Source organism: Microtus pennsylvanicus, chromosome 5, assembly GCF_037038515.1.
Source record: "Microtus pennsylvanicus isolate mMicPen1 chromosome 5, mMicPen1.hap1, whole genome shotgun sequence".
Taxonomy (NCBI): Eukaryota; Metazoa; Chordata; class Mammalia; order Rodentia; family Cricetidae; genus Microtus; species Microtus pennsylvanicus.
This window is the reverse complement of record NC_134583.1, coordinates 82,074,110-82,096,036: the sequence shown is the minus strand read 5'-3', so window position 1 is coordinate 82,096,036 and position 21,927 is coordinate 82,074,110. Positions and strand designations below refer to the sequence as shown.

Genomic DNA, 21,927 nt, shown 5'->3' with positions numbered 1-21,927 from the left:
TGAGGGACTAACCTTGGTGACTGGAAGCAAGTGCTCTTGAGAAGGCCACCTGAGATGAACCCGCAGGACCGCTCTGGGGACTGGCAAACTTGAGGTGCAGGTGTGGATGTGGCCGCCATCACACCTGCTTCTGATTATGGCAAGAGCCATGAGGGAGGGTGGAAGGGCCCTCTGCACAAGCCCACTACTGCACAGCCCAGGTTAGGGGAGCTAGGGTATCCAAACTTCCCAGAAGCTTGCAGAGTTTCCTTTGGGTTTGCTGCCTGCTGATCAGCAAATCAGGTAACCTGGCCTTCATCCTAAAGAGCTCACTCTGGAATCGGAAGTAAGCGCTTGTGTTGTTGCTGGAAGCCAGAAGTGAGAAGGGTAAGAGGTGATGAGCTTCCTTCACAGAACCCAAAGCGTTACAGCTGGCCTCAGAGGAGGAGCCCGGAGCCTCAGCTCTGCAGTTCTTTTAGAACCTGAGATGCAGTTGTCTGGCTAGAAGGTGGATAGGCACCTCCGTGGGTAACACATCAGTGAATTGGACACTCCCTGGATCATTGTTCTGTATCATTTCTGGGTATTCTGGGAACATGGAGTCAGAAGTGGGAAGAGTTGCTTGCGCGCGCGCACACACACACACACACACACCGCACGAGAAGTCTGGTCAACTATTGCCCACTGCAGGTGGCCAGAAACCTGCCAAGCTGAGGATGCCCTGCTGGCCTCAGACAGGAAAGACACACGATGAACTCAGTTCAAGATTAGTTCAGGAACAGAGGGTCACAGCATAGTTGTCAATGCGTGCACTTTATTGACTCCACTGTGAACAGATGCGAGCTAACAGCTGCTGATGTGTGGGGTAAAGTGTCAGGCCCAAGACCAGGGTGTGGGGCAGCTGTAGACAGTGGAGCCCAAGGCAGGACTAGAAGGCCCCAGAACTAAATTTGCTGGCGTAAAGAGCAATGAAGACAATGATCATGATGCTGCTGAAGACCAGGGCGCAGATGTTCAGGCACTTGGCAGTGGAGGCGTAGGCCTTTGCCCCGGTCACATCGCCCACCATCTTCCTGTCCCTGGACTGGAGGAAACCAGACAGTCAGTCAGTGGCCCTGGAGCTGGAGAACTGAGAAACAAGTGCTCTTACTCAGTTCCCCCATCATCTTCCTAGCAGCGCCCTTTACTTTTCGGGCCAGGGACCATGCTCCACTTTCACACACTCAAGACTCTTCAGAGACCCAGCACTGGCCGTCACCCCACGGTTTCCTTGTGCACTTTCTACCCAGCCTAGAGTCCTAGTCTTGAGGATGAAGGGACAGTCCAGGAACCAGGAAGTAAGGAAAAAATTTCTAGATGCTAGGCTACAATAGATAACCTGACCCAGGGATCTCCAGGCACCTCCCTTGTGACTACATGGATATTCCCCAACACACACACACACTCACGACGATACATATAAACTCTCACACACGGACACAGATCACACACCAGGTACCATCGGAACAAGTCAAGCTTGAGGTCCGCATACAATACCTTCACAGAGTGGGCATATGCTATGAAACCCAGGCAGCAGAAGTTCAGGAAGAGTGCATTGAATGTGGACCAGATCACGTGATCCGGCGTGGAGATCTCAGCAGGCATGTTGATTGTGGTGGTTGGTGCAGAAGTTGAGCTGTGGGGACCCCTCAGCGGACCCATGACTTGCTGCTCCTTAGGCATGGCTTGGCTTTTGAGGCAAGAGCTGTGAATGAAGACGGAATTGGGAAATGTGACCCAGGCTGAGGAGTCTGGAGGTGCCTGCACAGTGGGCCTGCCTTCTCCCCAGTGGGGTCCGTTTCTCAGAAAACCACTTCCTAATGTTTGTAAATTGTGTATCCTAGGGACTGGGGAGTTAAGAACAAATAATGGTTTCAGGTTTTCTCTAAGGGCCTCCTAGTCCTTTTCAAGCCATCAAAGGAATCCCCAGAGGCTGGAGGCAACAGCTCACTCTCCACTAGGGAGAAGGAATGACGTCAGTGATCCTGAGTGTGTAGCTTACAGGAAGGAGAAGGGAGCAGCGTGATCACCCTTTGGTGTGCTTTGAGGAATGACAGCTTTTTTGTGTGTATTTTACTCCGTTCCTTGCGACAGACAATAGGGAGCATCTACTTTCTGTACAAACAGGGCCGAGAGAGAGCTCATGCGTCTGTATTTTTAGTTACTTTGCTTTTACTTTTGTAGCATACTCATTCTAGAAGCTGAAGTGGAAAAACAAGGTAACTGTATCCCGAATCCTGGCCAAAACAGCTACACATGGGAGAAAAAAAAGGGGGGGGGAAGGGTTAAATTAGAATGACTTACAGGCTGTGGTCCGAGCGGTCCAGCAGTGGCTGTCTCCTGGTGGAAAGGCAAGGATCCAGTAGTTGTCCACAAGACCCAAAGCGTCAGCTTTTGATGCTAGAGTCCCAGGGCGGTCCTAGAGAGCTGGGTTGGAATCCTGAAGAAGTAGGTTCTAATACCAGCAAAGCAATGTCCCAGGAACAGGGGAGATGAAGGTTTTCAGTGAGAGTGCAGGCAAGCAGGCAAAAACCAAAGGCTTCCTTCTCTCGTGTCCTTTTATGTGGGCTGCGACCAGAAGGTGTGGCCCAGATTTAGGGTGGGTCTTCTGACTTCTGATAATCCCATTAAAAAAGAAAAAATAAAGATCCCTCCCAGGCATGCTCCATTCACTGCTCGGGTTTCAGTTCCTTCTCGATGTGGTTAAGTTGATTAGTGGCATTAGTCCTCGCTGTACCTTCTTGAATGCACTGGCCTTGTCAAGACTGTCTGCTAAGAGCCACCACCTCACCTCCGTAGTGTACTTAAAAGGAAGGAAGCGACAGAGCCGCCCCTCCCTCATCCTCCCAAGCCTCCTTGCTCTTTCCCTTTTTCCTCTGAAGTAAAAGCCCCTGATGAAAACCTTGTCTGGGAAATGCCCTCTGTCTCCCTGTTCATTGTTCATTTCTACCTCTGATGACCCTGCAGCAAACTGATTTCAATTTTTCAAAGCCCTTAGCACTTAATTTTTTACTTACGATTGGCGTTTCAGATGCAAGAGATGATTAGCATCTAATATCACCTTCTAGGAAATCACATCTACATAAAATCCGCGAAGGAGGCGGAGGTCTAAGAGGAGCAGCTGGTGAAATGTGTTGTGGAGGACCGCGGCGGGCGCCTTCAGGCCAGGCCACAGGAGGGAGGGGCACTTGGAGGCAAAGCTGCAGGCAGCTCTCCTGCAGGTGGCTTACGTGGTACTTTGGAGTTATGAGTCTCCCTTTGAGGGATCATACCCAATAGGACTAATACGGCTCAGGAAAGAAGCTGCTTTACCTCTGTGGGCTGAGAGTCCTTGTTTTCAGAAGACACCCTAGTCCAAGTCACATCTCAGCCAAGTCAGTGCACCGGGACAGCGTCTCACCGCGGAAAGCATCAGGAGGCGGTACCCATGGCCTTCTAGGATCCTACTCTCCATCCCTCCAACTCACCTGTGGCGGGGCTGGAGAGATGGCTCAGTGGTTAAGAGCATTGCCTGCTCTTCCAAAGGTCCTGAGTTCAATTCCCAGCAACCACATGGTGGCTCACAACCATCTGTAATGAGGTCTGGTGCCCTCTTCTGGCCTGCAGGCATACACACAGACAGAATATTGTATACATAATAAATAAATATATATAAAAACTCACCTCTGGGATGCATTCTCAATAACGGATCTAAATTTGATCTTCAGACCCTCATCTTTGATAGGAATGCCATTGATGCTTGGCTGGATTCTGATACTCACCCATCCTTCTCAAATTCAGCCCAACATGATGTCCCTGATGACTCCTCCTTTGGGCACATTCCACCTTGTCTAATACCATCCATCCCTCTACTGGCAGCTCTGCTCCCTCCTTGGCTTTCCCTCTTCCTGGTCTCCTTCCTCCCCACCACATAACTCTTCCCAGCTGTCCCCTCACCCTGTCCACATATACACACTCTCTCACACTTGGGACATTCATATTAGGTAACTCAAGAAACAAATAGTCGGGCGGTGGTGGTGGTACACACCTTTAATCCCAGCACTCAAGAGGCAGGTGGATCTCTGTGAGTTCAAGGCCAGCCTGGTCTACAAGAGCTGGTTCCAGGACAGGCACCAAAAGCTATGGAGAAACCCTGTCTCGAAAAATCCAAAAAAAAGGAACAGTGAAGATCTTAGCATCACCCAGGTACATGGCCCCTTCCCCATATCTGACCTCTCTGGAATATAATGCTCCAGCCTGCCATCGCTGGTCCTGGTTGCAAGTCTCCTGTCCATGTTGTACTATTGAACATCATCTCTTTCTCTCTTCTTACTCTTCTGCCCCCTAGGCAAAAGCAGCTGTTTGTTGACTCCTAGTTCTTCAGGGGAGCAGGTGTCTTTTGTATTCTAAGTTGTAGCTGCAGAGTTAACACGTAAGAATTATTGGCACACTGCATCTTCCCTTCTGCCTTTATCACTAAGTTCTAAGTTCACCATCTGAGGTGACTGTAAACTTTATTATGGTGACCATCTCCTGCTGGAATGTAATTGTTAGACTCTCGGGGGACCAAGGAGGGGAAAATATAAAAGTACTTAAAAAACAAAACAAAACAAACCAACAAACAAAAAACCCAAGCACCTATAAAGCCTTCCTAGAACCAATGGCAGACAAGAACTTTACAGTTTCACAACACGTGGACAGGTAATTAAGGTTATTCCATTGTTATAGCATTCAGAACCACCGGGAAAAGAAAGACCCTCAGACTCAATTCAGATTATTAGTCAAATTTATGAAAGCTCCTAGCAGGGCAGCTGTCTCCAAACAAATCAGAGATGCGCGGCCTAGAGGCGGGTGCAAGAAGGGCTTTGAAGGGTGAACAAGGCAAGAAGTCCTTGATGATCTGCGGCAAGCAAGAGACAGGAACCAGAGAGAGTTGTTCTGCCCTGTCAAGCTTAGGCAGTCAGGTGACCCTAAAATAGCCCTTGAATATCTGCTAAGCGGGTTACAGATGCCAAAATCAGTACTCAATCATATCATAACAAAGCAGGAAGTCACGCTGCACATTTCTGTGTGGGGACTGAGGACTCTGGGTTGCTCGGAACCTGTTTCCCAGGAACTTGAGTCAGGCACAAACGGTTATTAGGTGCCAAGTTTGGGGTGCAGCGGAAGATGAACGCTCTGCATGAGACTTAGGTCCAACTCTTTTAGTAAACTGTAAATTTGTTCAGGATGTTGTTCTGACTCACGATAAGATGAATCTTTTTTTGTACTTTTTTATTTATTTGGTTAAATCAATGAAAAAAATCATTTTAGCCACTGGTGATACAGAAAATGTAACAATAGTATCTTGAGAAAAATAGATGTCAATTTCTATCATATACTAACTCTAAAGACTGGTCATCCAAGGAGGGCATCTGAGCATGCTGTTCGGCACCTAAGTGCCTTTTTTCTTTCAGCTTTAATTCCTTTTTTTATTGATATTTATTGAGCTCAACATTTTTCTCTGCTTCCCTCCCTGCCTCTCCCCTCCTCGCTTCAATCTTCCCCCAAGGTCTCCATGCTCCCAATTTACTCAGGAGATCTTGTCTTTTTCTACTTTCTACTTCTCATGTAGATTATATCTATGTAAGTCTCTCTTAATGTCCTCATTGTTGTCTAAGTTCTCTGGGATTGTGGTTTGTAGGCTGGCTTTAAAAACCACCTATGAGTGAGTACATGTGATAATTGTCTTTCTGTGTCTGGGTTACCTCACTCAAAATAATGTTTTCTAGCTCCATTCATTTTCCTGCAAAATTCAAGCTGTCATTATTTTTTTTTATCTTCTGTGTAAATGGACCACATTTTTCTTATCCATTCTTCGATCGAGGGGCATTTAGGTTGTTTCCAGGTTCTGGCTATGACAAACAAAGCTGCTATGAACATAGTTGAGCACATGTCCTTGTGGCACGATTGAGCATTCTTTGGATATATACCTAAAAGTGGTATTACTGGGTCTTGAGAAAGGTTGTTTCCTAATTTTCTGAGAAATCGCCACACTGACATCCAAACGGGCTGTACCAGCTTGCATTCCCACCAGCAATGCAGGAGTGTTCCCTTTCCCCCACAACCTCATCACCATAAGTTGTCATCAGTGATTTTGATCTTGGCCATTCTTTCAGGTGGAAGATGGAATCTCAGAGTTGTTTTGATTTGCATTTCTCTGATGACTAAGGATGTTGAACATTTCCTTAAGTGTCTTTCAGCCATTTTAGATTTCTCTGTTGAGAGTTCTGTTTAGGTCTGTACTCCATTTTTTTTATTAGATTATGTGATCTTTTGGTGTCCAATTTCTTGAGTTCTTTGTATATTTGGAGATCAGACCTCTGTCTGATGTGGGGATAGTGAAGATCTTTTCCCACACTGTAGGCTGTCGTTTTGTCTTGTTGACCATATCCTTTGCTTTATAGAAGCTTTTCAATTTCAGAAGGTCCCATTTATTAATTGTTTCTCTCCGTGTCTGTGCTGCTGGGGTTCTATTTAGGAAGTGGTTCCCTGTGCCAGTGCACTGAAGTGTACTTCCCACTTTCTTTTCTATAAGGTTCAGTGTGGCTGGGTTTATGTTGAGGTCTTTGATCCATTTGGACTTGAGTTTTATGCATGGTGATAGATATGGGTCTATTTTCATTCTTCTACATGTTGATATCCAGTTATGCCAGCATCACTTGTTAAATATGCTTTCTTTTCTCCATTTGATATTTTTTGCTTCTTTATCAAAGATCAGGTGTTCGAAGATGTGTGGATTAATATCCGGGTGTTCTTTTTTTTTGGGGGGGGTTTCGAGACAGGGTTTCGCTGTGGCTTTGGAGCCTGTCCTGGAACTAGCTCTGTAGACCAGGCTGGGCTCGAACTCACAGAGATCCGCCTGCCTCTGCCTCCCGAGTGCTGGGATTAAAGGTGTGCGCCACCATCGCCCGGCTTATCTGGGTGTTCTATTTGGTTCCATTGGTACTCCTGTCTGTTCTTATGCCAATACCAGGCTGTTTTCAGTACTGTGGCTCTGTAGTAGAGTTTGAAGTCAGGGATTGGGATGCCTCCAGAAGTTCTTTTATTTTACAGGATTGTATTGGCTATCCTGGGTTTTTTGCTTTTCCAAATGAAGTTGAGTACCGTTCTTTTGAGGTCTTTGAAGAATTTTACTAGCCGGGCGGTGGTGGCGCACGCCTTTAATCCCAGCACTCGGGAGGCAGAGGCAAGGCGGATCTCTGTGAGTTCGAGACCAGCCTGGTCTACAGAGCTAGTTCCAGGACAGGCTCCAAAGCCACAGAGAAACCCTGTCTCGAAAAACCAAAAAAAAAAAAAAAAAAGAATTTTACTGGGATTTTGATGCCTTTAATCCCAGCACTCAGGAGAAAGAGGCAGGCAGAGCTCTGAGTTCAAAGCCAGAATTATCCACAGTTCCAGGACAGCCAGAGCTGCTACACAGAACAACAGGGTCTCTCTCTCTCTCTCTCTCTCTCTCTCTCTCTCTCTCTCTCTCTCTCTCTCTCTCTCACACACACACACACACACACACACAGGACAGATGGGTCTACCCCTGCTCCTAGGGTTCATCTTTTTTTTTTCCACTGAGCCATCTCTCCAGCCCTCCAGAACTTTTTTTTTTAATATTTATTATTACACAGTGTTCAGTCTGCATGCCAGAAGAGGGAGCCGGATCAAATTATAGATGGTTGTAAGCCACCATATGGTTGCTGAGAATTGAACTCAGGACCTCTGGAAGATCAGCCAGTGCTCTTAACCTCTGAACCATCTCTCCAGCCCCCTAGGGTTCATCTTGAGGACAGTTTCTGGTCAGCCAGCTAAAACCTTCTGTTTGTTCCTGTGTTCCCTCAGCCCCGCCTGGTGATTAGCTGTAGGGCATTGTTTACTCCATCTTGGGTGGGGTGTGGCAATTTCCCACCAGGCTGGTGGGAGAATTCCTTGTGCTGCAGCTAGGTATTTAAGGATTTCCTCAAGGTTGAATAACTGGCAGTCAGCTGATCTCCTTTCAAAAGACCCTGGTCTCTTGTGTGTTCTTTCAATCTCCAGGCCCTTGCCCGGAGTGAGAACTGTACTGAGAGGGTAACACAGACACAGGTCGCAGGTGTTAACCCACCCCCACCCCCATGTCTCTCTCTCTCTCTCTCTCTCTCTCTCTCTCTCTCTCTCTCTCTCTCTCTCTCTCTCTCTCTCTCTCCCCCCCCTTAGATAGCTCTGGCTGTCCCCGGAACACACTAAGCAGATCAGGGTGACCTTGAACTAGAGAGATCCGCAAGCCTACGCCTCCCAAGTGCTGGGATTAAAGCCGTGCGCCACCCGGCTTCCCAATAATCTTTAAGAGACCTTGAGCTTGTGCATACTGGAGACTCAACGAACAGGTAATGGTACCTAGTTCTCAAGCCCCTTTACAGATGGGAGGGTATGGCATTTTAATAAAAGAGCTTCTATTACAGACCTGCCAGCTTCTGCAGCACCCTTTAGCGCCTCCTAGAAGACAAAAGACCTTCTGCCTCCAGGCCTTGCCCTTGGTTTGGCACCCCCCCTCCCTGCAGCAAAAAGTGGCCTCTCATCTCTTCAGCTTCCTGGATGCTTCACTTGGGGAATAGATCTTCTCATCCTCCCAAGACAGGTAGACTAAATCTTTCCCCCAGAGGAAAAATCTTTGGGCCTCTTGTACTCAGCAGCCAACGGCAAGCACTGCTTCTAAGACTGGTGTTCTCTAAGGACCAAGGAGAGGATTTGGGATTGCCTGCGTAGTTAAAAAAGCTGGCTCATTTTATCCCTCCCAGATCTGTCTAAGGGCATTTGAAGGTACTAGTAGCTCATTACTTTCTTTGTAAAGTTTCCTGCTAAAATGCAGACAGGTGTGCCTCTTTAACAGGCTTTGTAGTTCAGGATCAACAGGTTTCAGGTGTATGAAAACTAACAGTCTCCAGAGCCTTTTGCTAACCCCAGTCAATTTCAAGAATATTTTACAGGTCACTTCTGCTGCCTGGGCCAATACCACCCCACAAAGTGCTCTCCAGATAATGCCCAACACCTTGCAACAGCTCCTGGGGCTTCACCATTGGTATCAACTCTTCTGGATCAAGGACACCTGTCAACTAAAATCTGGTTTTTATCTGCTATTGTGTCCCATCCCATGGCTAGCCCCATTTCATAGGGCCAATAATAACAATATTTTTTTCTCCTAGCCACCTGCCTTCTCATCTCCCTCAAATGCAGCTGCCTAAGGACCCCAGGATAACAGTAAACCGGATACCGCTCCAGCCACACCTCTTGCTGAGCATAAACTCAACTCCCAGCTCCTCCTTCTCCCACACTGTCCCATGCCCACAGGAAGTAACCAGACTTGAGCCAGCGAGACCCCAGCCCTCTGACACCCCTATTCCAAGAAGTCTGGCTTGATTGGAAGCATCACCCAGCCGCTGGCCTGGGAGTTGCCTTGATCCGGACTCCAACTCCCAGCCTGCCAAGCGCTGACCCCTCCCTGGGGAAGATCAGGCCCACTCCCACAGGCTATTTAGGTGTGTGTGGGGTAGGAATAAGTGGTTTCAGGTTTTGAGTGCCCCCCCTTCTGTCTCTCTCTGTTCCTCACCATGCTCACTCACTCAGGAGCGTGGCATTCATTAAATGTGGGCATTTTTGATTTGGTCTAATCTGGTTTAATCTGGTTTAATTGGAGTTATTTTGCATCGGCAGAGAGGCTCTTCTTAAGATTTTTCCTAACATCAACCACATTCAACTTTCCCACAGGAAATGCGGGCGGTGACATGTGCCAGGGCCCTGCTCATAGTTAGGTTGCTCATGTTCTTTTTTTTTTAATATTTATTTATTTATTATGTATACAGTATACAATATTCTGTCTGTGTGTATGTCTGCAGACCAGAAGAGGGCAGCAGACCTCATTACAGATGGTTGTGAGCCACCATGTGGTTGCCGGGAATTGAACTCATGACCTTTGGAAGAGCAGGCAATGCTCTTAACCACTGAGCCATCTCTCCAGCCCCCTGCTCATGTTCTTTTATCTTGAGTTTCCCCAGAAAAAGCCTTCTTTACCTTTGCTGGGTTGAGCACCTAAACAATCAGGACTCTATACATTATAAGACCGTCTTAGTTAGAATTTCTGTTGCTTCAGTTAAACACCATGACCAAAAGCAACTGGGTGAGGAAAGGGTTTATTTCATTTTACAGTTTGTAGTCGGTTATTGTCATCCAGGGAAGTCAGGACAGGAAATGAAGGCAGGAACCTGGAGGCAGGAACCCATCCAGAAGCAATGGGGGAGTGTACTCAAGTACTTCTTACCAGCCTGCTCCCCATGGCTTGCCTGGCTTATTTTCTTGTACCATCCAGGACCACCTTCTCAGGGTTGGCACCGCCCACAATGAATCAGGCCTTTCCCTATCAATCATCCATCAAGAAAATGCCTTACAGGGTTGCTCACAGGCCAATTTTATGCAGGAATTTTCTTTTCTTTTTTTCTTTTTCTTTTTTGGTTTTCTGAGACAAGGTTTCTCTACCTAACAGTCCTGACTGTCCTGGAACTCGCTCTGTAGACCAGGCTGGCCTCAAACTCACAGAGATCTGCCTGCCCCTGCCTCTCTAGCGCTGGGATTAAAGGTGTGCCTCCCAACCGCCCAGCACTAGTGTTTTTTAAAGACTCTTTCTTCCCAAATAACCATAGCTTGTTTCAAGTTCATATATAAACTAGTCAGCACAGACTTAGAGAAAAGACTCTCAAAAATCAGAGTAAATGTCAAAATACTAGAGTATCTTAAACAAAATGGGGTAGAGACGTGACTAGGACAACTCCTGAGTAGATTTTCTATGAAAGTTTAAACTTTTTTTTAAAATTTTCCTTTTCTCTCTCTCTCTCTCTCTCTCTCTCTCTCTCTCTCTCTCTCTCTCTCTCTCTCTCTTTTTCTTCTTTCTCCCTCCCTCCTTCCCTTCCTCCCCCCTCTCTCTTTCTTTCTTACATTCCAATCTCAGTTCCCCTTCCTTCCTCTCCTCTTGTTCCCCCTTTCCCTCCACCCCACCCCTCATCTGCTCCTCAAGAGGGTAAGGCCTTCCCTGGGAAGTCAACTAATTTCTGTCCCTTCACCTTATTGAGGCAGAACCAAGCCCCCCTCCCCCACTGTGCCTAGGCTGAACAAGGTCTCTCTCCATAGACAGTGGGCTCCACAAAATCAGTTCATGCATTAGGTTAGCTCCTGGTCCCATTGACAGTGTCCCCACAGACTGCCCAAGCCACACCATTGTCACCTGCATTCAGGAACCTAGTTCAGTCCTACGCAGGTTCCCTGCTGTCGGTCCAGAGTCAGTGAGCTCCTACTAGCTCGGGTCCCCTGATTCTGTGGGTATCCCCATCATGGTCTTGACCCCTTTGCTCATATTTATTGCTCATCCCTCACTCGATTATACTCTGGGGGCTCAGCCTGGTGGTTAACTGTGGATCTCTGCATCTGCTTTCATCTGTTTCTGGAGGAGGGTTCTAGCTTCTGGGGTTGTGGACTGTAGGCTGGCTCTATGTCTGGTATCCACTAATGAGTGAGTGCGTACTGTATTTGCCTTCCTGGGTCTGGGTTACCTCACTCAGGATGTTTTTTTCTAGTTCTGTCCATTTGCCTGAAAGTTTAATTATGTCATTTTTTTTTACCACTGAGTAGTTCTCCATTGTGTAAATGTATCACATTTTCTTTATCCATTCTTTGATTGAGGGGCATCTAAGTTGTTTCTAGATCTGGCTATTATGAATAGTGCTTTATGAACACAGTTGAGCATATGTCCTTGTGGTGTGAGTGTGCATCCTTTGGGTATATGCCCAAGAGTGGTATTGCTGGGTCTTGAGGAAGGTTGTTTACTAATTTTCTGAGAAATCACCATACTGATACCCAAAGGGGCTGTACCAGCTTGCGCTCCCACAGTAATGGAGGAGTGTTCCCCTTACCCCACATCCTCTCCAGCATAAGCTGTCATCAGTGTTTTTGATCTTAGCCATTCTGACAGGTGTATCTCAGGTATATCATCTGTAAGATGGAATCTCAGAGTTGTTTTGCTTTGCATTTCCCTAATGACTAAGGATGCTGAGCATTTCCTTAAGTGTCTTTCGGCCATTAGGGATCCCTCTGGTGAGAATTCTCTGTTTAGATCTGTACTCCATCTTTTAAATTGGATTTCTTTTGTAGTTTGCTGTCTAGTTTCTTGAGTTCTTTGTTTGTTTCGGAGATCAGCCCTCTGTCAGATGTGGGGTTGGTGAAGATCTTTTCTCATTCTGTAGTCAGCCATTTTGACTTACTGTGTTCTTTGCTTTACAGAAGCTTCTCAGTTTCAGGAGGTCCCATTTATTAATTGTTTCTCTCAGTGTCTGTGCTACTGGTATTATAGTTAGGAAGTGGTCTCCTGTGCCAGTGAGTTCAAGGCTACTTCCCACTTTCTCTTCTATGACATTCAGTGTAGATGGATTTATGTTGAGGTCTTTGATCCATCTGGACTTGAGTTTTGTGCATGGAGATAGATATGGGTCTATTTGTATTCTTCTACATGTCGACATTCAATTATGCCAGCACCATTTTTTGAAGATGCTTTCTATTTTCCATTTTATATTTTTAGCTTCTTTGTCAAAAATCAGGTATTCATAGGTGTGTGGTTAATATCAAGGTCTTCTATTCAATTCCATCGATCCACCTGTCTGTTTTTATACCAATGCCAAGTTGGTTTTCGTTACTATAGTTGTATAGCAGAGTTTGAAGTCAGGGATGGTGATGCCTCCAAATGCTCCTTTATTGCACTGGGTTGTTTTGGATATCTTTGGTTTTTTGTTTTTCCATATGAAGCTGAGTATTCTTTTGAGGTCTGTGAAGAATTGTGCTGGAATTTTGATGGGCATTGCATTGAATCTGTTGATTGCTTTTGGTAAAATTGCCATCTTTACTATGTTAATGGAAGCATAAGTATGGGAGATTTTTCCATTTTCTGATATCTTCTTCAATTTTGCTCTTCAAAGAGTTAAAGGTCTTTCACTTGTTTGATTAGAGTTACCTCATGATATTTTATGTTGTTTGTGGCTATTATAAAGAGTGATGCTTCTCTGACTTCTTTCTCAGCTTCTTTATTATTTGTATATAGGAGGGCTACTGATTTTATTTTGAGTTGATCTTGTATCCTGACACATTACTGAAGGTGTTTATCAGCTGTAGGAGTTCTCTGGTAGAATTTTTTTGGTCACTTATGTATAATGTCATATCATCAGCAAATAGTGAGAGCTTGACTTCTTACTTCCCAATTTGTATCCCCTTGATCTCCTTTTGTTGTCTTATTGCTCTAGCTAGGACTTCGAGTACTATATTGAATAGGATACGGAGAGAGTGGACAGCCTTGTCTTGTTTCTGATTTTAGTAGAATCGCTTTGAATTTCTCTCCATTTAGTTTGATGTTGGCTGTTGGCTTGCTGTATATTGCCTTTGTTATGTATACAAATGTTGAAAATTTAAACTCTTAGCTCCTAAAATCTCTCTCTCTCTCTCTCTCTCTCTCTCTCTCTCTCTCTCTCTCTTTCTCTTTTAAAAAGATTTATTTTATTATGTATATAGCATTCTGTGTGCATGTATGCCTGCAAGCCAGAAGAGGGCACCATATCTCATTATGGATGGTTGTGAGCCACCATGTGGTTGCTGGAAATTGAACCCAGGACCTCTGGAAGATCAGCCAGTACTGTAAGTGGAGACTGTGCCTTTGTTTCCCAGTTGCCAGACCCAAATAATCACACAGAAACTATATTAATTACAACACTTCTTGGCTGATGGCTTAGGTGTATTCCTACTTAGTTCTTTTTTTTTTTTTTGAGACAGGGTTTCTCTGTAGCTTTTTGGTTCCTGTCCTGAAACTAGCTCTTCTAGACCAGGCTGGCCTGGAACTCACAGAGATCCACCTGCCTCTGCCTCCTGAGTGCTGGGATTAAAGATGTGCGCCACCACCGCCCAGCTTCCTACCTAGTTCTTATATCTTAAATTAACCCATTTCTATTCATCTATGTATTGTCATGAGGCTGTGGCTTACCAGAATGGTTTCTTTCTCCATTGGCAGCTACATGGCGTCTCTCTGATTCTGTCTTCTTTCTCCCAGCATTCAGTTTAGTTTTTTATCCCAGTCTATTTTGTCCTGCCATAGGTCAAAGCAGCTTCTTTATTAACCAATGATAATAAGACATGTACATAGAGGGGAATCCCACCGTGCTCTTAACCTCTTAACCATCTCTCCAGCCCCACTAAAATCTCTTTCTTGCCACTTTAATTATGTTCTGTCTTTGTCCTCAGCTTAATTTACATCCTGTGATTGGTTTCTTTCAAAAGTCAAGCCTCTCTAGATATTGGGAGAAGTCAAGGAACAAAAGGTTTTTGGAGGACTGCTTTGAAAATACCTCTCTGGACTGACTGAAAAGCTTCAATCTAAAGTCTGTTGGGTTTCCTGAGGAGTATCTTGTGGACATGGGAGAGTGAGGTTGGAAGGTAAGCAGCTTTGAACAGGGTTTCTCATTGTAGTCCTGGCTGTCCTGGAACTCACTCTGTAGACCAGGCTGGCCTCAAACTCACAGAGATCCACCTGTCTCTGCCTGCTGAATGATGGGATTAAAGGTGTGTGCCACCACAGCCTGGCTCCTGGTGTTGTTTTTAAAATGGGTCTTGCAATGTATATAGTCACCTAGGTTGGAGTCAAGATGATGAATATTAGGGCCAACATCTCGGGGCATCTTTAATCAGCCTGTCCTCTCTAGATTGCTGCTAGGACATAGGTCACATGGAATGCACAGGCTGGCTCTGTGTATATTTTAAGTCACTCCTGCCCCCAGCTGGAGAGCCCTAGCCAAGACAATGAGTTCCACTTTTGAGGCTGACTTGGAATTACGTGGAAGTAACTCAGAGTCTATGACCCAAGTCTCACTGTTGCATACCTGACAGATGTTATGCCCAGATCTGCAAAGTCCCCCCAAAATCAGCAAGGAGGCTGACTTCCGGATGTAAAAGCAAAGAGCCTTTATTTTGTACAAGTTTGCAAACTCAGTCTCTCCATGTGTCCAATGTATTGGAATAAATGGAGAGCCCCGAGCTCAATTAGAGTAGGGTTTTTATAGTAGTAAAGGTGAGGGTGAGGAATTTCTAAGGTTCAGGACCCCTGATTGGCTGACATTTATCTCGGGGTGTCCTGGTGAGTGTGTGCTGGCAGGTGATCCTATCTACAATGGTTAGAACCTTAGGCATTTCCTTTGGATGGTCTGTTCTTGGGTGGTGCTCGGGCAATCTCAGTTTGTGGTTCTTCCTGTAACCAGGTGTTGCTTCAGGGTAAACTACTGAGACTCAGGTCTCCGTTAAACTTATCGATGGCTGAGTCCGATACTGGCTGGCTCCTACATTTACCCTTCATAAGCACCGATGACAGGACCCAATCATGGGTCCCGCTTGCCCATGGTTTTAGTGAGGTATCATTGGGACCTAAGAACTATTTTATTTAATAAATTCATTAATTGACAACTCTGGGCCTATTGTTCTGGTATATCAACCAGCACTATGGGTAGTTATTTTGTCCCCCATGCCTGGGAGTTCCCCCTTGTCTCAGCCTTTCAACCTATTCTGTGCAGGGAGCATGGGACAACATGTTCCTTTCTGTAACTACTTCAAGATGACTTTGGGGCATTGTCATCAAGGCCCAAGCAGGTTGAAAGGCTAGCCAAAGGTAGGGAGGAAATTCAGGCAATGGGGCACTCATCAGATTCCGTTGAAGGGACAGGGAGCATTCATATATATCAGCTGAACTGGTCCATATCAGCTTTTGGGAAGTCCAGGACTTGCTGCATTCAGAGCAGGTTGGAGTGGGCAACTGATGCTTATATGCGTCTGCCAGCCAAATGGGAGCCTATTGAGATAAGTTTGAACTAGGAACAGAAGTTAAAACTTATGTACTTAAAGAAAAATCCAGGGCGTTCAGTAGTCGCGGTTGGTGGGCAGCAGCTGAGCCAAGATGTTGCGGAATCTGCTGGCCCTCCGTCAGATTGCCCAGAGGACCATCAGCACTACTTCACGGAGGGATTTTGAAAACAAAGTTCCAGAGAAACAAAAGCTGTTTCAGGATGATAATGAAACTCCAGTGCATCTGAAGGGCGGGGCCTCTGATGCCCTCCCCTACAGACTCACAATGGCTCTGACAGTTGGTGGAACAGCATACGCCGGCCGCCATCTATCAGTTAGCCATGGCTGCATTTCCCAAGAAGCAGAACTGACTTCGTCTTCCCAGGCTTCACATGGTTCAATTGCATTCAGCACTTGATGGACCAGGAATCTGATGAGTAACTGAGCTCTTTGGGGATCACTATTTATTGACGTGTACTAACTGTCAGCAATAAAGCAGTCTTTGCCATGGGAAAAATAAAAAGAAAAATCCAGCTGGGTGGTGGTGGCGTACGCCTTTAATCCCAGCACTCGGGAGGCAGAGGCAGGCGGATCTCAGTGAGTTCGAGGCCAGCCTGGTCTACAAGAGCTAGTTCCAGGACAGGAACCAAAAAGCTATGGAGAAACCTTGTCTCAAAAAATCAAAAAAAAAAAAAAAGGATAAAGAAAAATCCATATTGTAGACAAGGAGCAGATAACAGGTATCTGTAAACAGAAGGAATAGACTCAGACCTTTGAGCCCTAGCAAAAACTACAGATTTTGGTTAGAAGCATGTATATTTTTCTGCTGTCCAGAGAACCACACATGATTTGGACAGAGATGCCTTTGGCCTAATGAGAAACACCATTTAGTTCATATTTAAATGGCAACTAGAATAAATCTAAAACCTTGAGCTTCTGGGCTAACAGTAAGTACTCATTGCTCTATCAGCTTAATAAAACTCTACCATAGAGGGGGGAAGGAAATCAGAAACATTTTCCATATCTTAACCTGTATTCACATCTTAAATCATTTATTTTTAGACCTTCAAAGCTTATAAACTTTTATATCCTCAGATCTTAAAACATTTTTAAAAGAGACCTAGTAGCTTTAGGATGAGCTAACAAGCTGGCTATAGCTTTGTGGAAGGATCTGGATAACTTTAGCTGCTAAACTGACATTATGACTGCCCTAGCCATCAATACTATCAGGTATCCCAGAATGATAAATCAATTATATCTGAGTACTGACCAAGTCGTTTCCAAATCTATTAAAAATGATAGGGATCAGAGTCCATATACAGTTAGCCATACCCAGGTCTCCATAGCACTGGAGGCAGAAGTATCCAGAACAGCAGTCTTACAGTCTTAGCCAGGCCCATAAGGTGAAATATTTTTCCTGTGGAAGTGGGACATGGAAAAGACTGACCTTATTTTGTCAGAGCAAAAGCGGTACAATCAGTTCTCCAATGTTCCGCTGTCTGTTCACAGTCTGGACCGGGTCCTGGCAGCAGGGGTTGTACTGGGGCACCTCGCCCAGTGTCAGCGTCATCGTAATCCAGGTGGAGACATCATGGTGTCCGTAATCTTCTTTGGAGCCCTTAGGCCGCTGCTAGGATCTCCGAGTCTCTGTCCAATATAATAAGCCTTTTAATCATTATTTTAAATGCCATATCCTGCAGATCTCTGAAGTATGAGGGCTGCCTAGGTATGTCTGATTAGACAAACTTTGTTTCTCATTACTTGTATGTATGTATTTATTTATTTATTTATTATGTATACAATATTCTTTCTGCGTGTATGCCTGCAGGTCAGAAGAGGGCACCAGACCTCATTACAGATGGTTGTGAGCCACCATGTGGTTGCCGGAAATTGAACTCAGGACCATTGGAAGAGCAGGCAATGCTCTTAACCACTGAGCCATCTCTCCAGCCCTCTCATTGCTTGTTTTAAGTTTGACTTTGAAAACATATACAGGGACCTAAATAAGGCTTATTCCCGTAATTAATTATATCAGTATCTCAGGGATGACTGACTAACTTGTACTTCCCAACAGTCTACAATACGTTAGCACCTTTCACAAGACTAGAACTCCACGCTCTGTAACGACTTTGAATTGAAGTTAATAAAGAAGCTGAATCAGTCATTCTGAGGGTAAAAACGGAACAAGTTTGTGTCTAGCTGCAAAGGCAAGGAACAGGTTCCAGGATAAAATGGGAACAGGAGGGAGTCTAAGGCTTAGCATTGCCCTAGGGTGAACTGAGACTCAGGCCTGTCTTCCTGCTGATCTATAGAACTCATCTTGGCAGCTGTGTACCACATTGCTCTGGGAAAGCTGCCCTGGGCCCTACACTTCCACCCCCCCTTCACAAGTACCAACGACAGGACTCAATCACAGGTCCTGTCTGTCCAGGACTCAAGGAAGCGGTACTGAAACCTCAATATCATCAGTCAAACAGTACTGACACGTTCTCAAACAAAAGCCATCGGCAGAGGTGAGAGCTGAAAGTAGGGTGGTTAACCAAGGAGACCAGTTGAACAAGCTTTCACACCATCTGGCTCCTACAACAGCTTGTGTCTGCCACCATAAAACTGCTACCGCCTGAGAGCCTTGTAGCCTCAGGCTGGGAAAGTGAGGCACCTTAGAGGTCTCACCCAGCCCTGCAGGCAAAGCAAACTCTGCTTTACTCAGGAGTTTTGTAGAGAATCCTCGGTGTTGCCATCTGGCGGAGGCAGTAGTATTAAAAGCTGGTTAAAGTTTTATAGTTAGCTCTGAAGTTTGCTGAGTGCCTGGTACTTGTTGATTCTGTTTTCTGAGACCCATGGCTTGGCCTTTCTGACTCTCAATATCCAGATTAGCATAGTTGCCCACGGTTTCAGCTCAAAATAGATTATGTTTCTCAAAAGCTGTGTATTTTCTTCCACAATTTATAGTTATGGCGCTTTTATCCTTTCTATTTGATTGCCTCACTGTCAGCGCTGTTATCTCTAATAAAAGGGGAATTATACCTGTAAGTGTCCTGATAGATATGACCTGCAAAGTTCTCCATCAGAGCCAGCAATGCAAGCTAGCTTGGCTGTATCTGAATTCTGTATGTGAGCCTCATCAGTTCAGGATGGTATTAAAATCCAGACGTGGAACTTTTCTTTTTTTTTTTTTTTTTTTTTTGGTTTTTCAAGACAGGGTTTCTCTGTGGCTTTGGAGCCTGTCCTGGAACTAGCTCTGTAGACCAGGCTGGTCTCGAACTCACAGAGATCCGCCTGCCTCTGCCTCCCGAGTGCTGGGATTAAAGGCGTGCGCCACCATCGCCCGGCCGTGGAACTTTTCTAATTGTTCGAATGATGTGGATACCTCTCTAGGTTAGGTCAAATGCCGCAGGGAGACTTTTGAATTCCTTAATGAAGGTGGGAGAGATCCTGGGTAAATGAGGCTTATTTGGGTCACAGGTCTTAGTTACAGTCCTATTACTGGGAAGAGACACCATGATCATGACAACTTTTTTTTTTTTTTCGAGACAGGGATTCTCTGTAGTTTTAGAGCCTGTCCTGGAACTAGCTCTTGTAGACCAGCCTGTGCAATGGTATTTTGCCTGTATGCATATCTGTTTGAAGGTGTCGGATCCCCTGGAGTTGGAGTTACAGAAAGTTGTAAGCTGCCATGTGGGTGCTGGGACTCAAACCCAGGTCCTCTGGAAGAATAGCCGGTGCTCTTAACCACCAAGTCATCTTTCCAGCCCCGACCATGGCTACTCTTATTTAAAAAAAAAAAACAAAAAAACCCCACATTTAACTAGGTGTAAACAGAAACTGCTTTCATTTTCCTTCCATCCACACTCCCCCCAAAAAAAAATCACACAGAAACTATATTAATTACAACACTGTTTGGCCGATGGCTCAGGCATATTCATAACTAGCTCTTATATTTTAAATAAACCCATTTTTATTAACCTGTGTATTGCCAGAAGGCTGTGGCATTACCTCATTTTCTACATGTCTTGTATTCTCAGTGGTTGACTGGCGTCTTTCTTCTTTGGCAGCTACATAGAGTCTCTCTGACTCTGTCGTCTTTCTCCCTGCATTTAGTTTAGTTTTTCCGCCTTTCTCTATTCTGCCCTGTCATAGGCCAAAGGAACTTCTTTATTAACAGTAAAACATTTACAGCATACAGAGAAAAATCCCACATTAATTGGGGGCTTGCTTACAGTTTTAGAGCGTTAGTCCAAGATCATCATGACAGGAAGTAGACAGACGTGGTGCTGCAGCAGTAGCTAAGAGCTTTATATCCTGGTCTGTAACATAGGCAGCAGGAGAGAGAGAGAGAGAGAGAGACAGACAGACAGAAGGCCTAACATGAGCTTTTGAAATCTCAAAGCCCATCCCCAGCGACACACCTCCAACAAGGCCACACCTCTGAACCCTTCCCAAACAGTTCCACTAATTGGGGAATCAAGAATCCAAGACACCCTCCCCCATTCTCTTTCCCCTCTAGACACTGGGAACCACTTACCTGTTTCTGTCCTTCTAAGCACGGTTTTCAAGGCTCACCCCTGACTTGGCATATACCCAGGCTTTCTTTTTGTGACCCAATGACTCTATTTTCTGGATTTTTCCCATTTGTTCCATTTGTCAGTTGATAGACATTTAATTTGTTTCTATTGCTGCTGTAGATGTGGGATATACAGTCTGCACGTAGACACATTTTCATTCTGACAGACACAGAAGTGGGATCATGGGTTGAAGAAGAGATCTGCCCATGCCTGCAAAGCCTGCAGTGTCATAGTTCTGGGTTTTTTTTTTTTTGCTTCTAAAATACAATGGCTATCTGCTTTTTCCCTAACACATCTAATGGGTATGAGCAGTTTGACATTGGGGCTTTGATCTGCATGTTCTTTTCTTTTTTAAAGATTTATTTATTTATTATGTATACAATGTTCTGCCTGCGTGTACACCTGCAGGCCAGAAGAGGGCACCAGATCTCATTACAGATGGTTGTGAGTCACCATGTGGTTGCCAAGAATTGAACTCAGGACCTTTGGAAGAGTAGTCAGTGCTCTTAACCCCTGAGCCATCTCTCCAGCCCCCATCAGCATTTCTTGATAACAAGAATATAGAGCCTGTTGTCACTGTGCACATTTTAGGAGAAATGCTCATTTCCCGCCCCCCTTGGGTCATTTCTAAAGTTTTCTTACTTCTTATTTATTCATTTATTTGAGGCAAGATTTCATGTAGCCCCGGCTAGTTTCATGTAGCCGAGGATGACTTTGAACGCATCCTTCTGCCCACTGCCCACATCTCTCAAGTACTGGAATCACAGACTTGTACCCTGCTCCAGCTTTTGAGTCTCTCGGGTTGCACATCCAGCAGTGAGCAGGAGCTCTGGAGTTAGGTTTATTAATTTGCTCCTTCATCCATACTGCCCTGCTCGATGCAACTTAGGGGAAAAAATGTGTGGTTGCTGAATAGGTTACAGTGACAAATGATTTGTTGCATCCTTCACCGCAAGACAATTTACCTTGATTCTGACAGTTCCTCAGTTTCTTTATTGCTTCTGCCAGGACAGACTCGAGGCGGGGAGGTGAAGGGGGCTGGGGGTGGGGTGTCCATGTGGCTATTCTACAGGCTTCACGTTAGCAACGACTGTTTCACAACTAGCAGGGAAACATCTGTCTTCCATAAACTCTCAGGCTGCAGCCAAATGACTGGAATTTTCCTTCTTCAGCTAAGCCAGGAGCATCCAGGCCCTGGGCCGGAAGGCTCCTCCCTCCTCCACTGACGGCAGCATTCCCCAGCCTCTGCAACAGATTGTTTGGGCCAGGGGTAGGGTGGGGGTTGTGGGAGGAGGCATGGATTTCATTAGGGGAGGCCCAGGCAGTGAGGCTGGGCTTGGGGATGTTCAAGGGGCGTGAGAGCGGAGGATTGTTTGGGTTTGGCTTGGCTGTGGCTCTGAACAGGCACAGTGAGGTGCTGCAACTATTTTTCTGGGCTGGGGAGACT

General features: G+C 45.5%; 1 protein-coding gene and 1 pseudogene across 1 annotated transcript; one reads left to right on the top strand and one right to left on the bottom strand.

The window, feature by feature from the left end:
* Nucleotides 1-773: 773 nt before the first annotated feature.
* On the bottom strand, nucleotides 774-2,799 carry LOC142851021 (interferon-induced transmembrane protein 1-like). The gene is made up of 3 exons (XM_075974915.1): nucleotides 2,323-2,799; nucleotides 1,516-1,723; nucleotides 774-1,063 (listed from the first exon to the last, which is right to left on the bottom strand). The coding sequence occupies exons 2-3, from the start codon at nucleotides 1,699-1,701 to the stop codon at nucleotides 908-910; spliced, it is 342 nt and encodes a 113-aa protein (XP_075831030.1). The 5' UTR covers nucleotides 1,702-1,723; nucleotides 2,323-2,799; the 3' UTR covers nucleotides 774-907.
* A 13,191-nt stretch (nucleotides 2,800-15,990) lies between these two features.
* LOC142851020 (cytochrome c oxidase subunit 7A2, mitochondrial pseudogene) lies at nucleotides 15,991-16,444 on the top strand (annotated as a pseudogene).
* The last annotated feature ends 5,483 nt before the right edge of the window (nucleotides 16,445-21,927 follow it).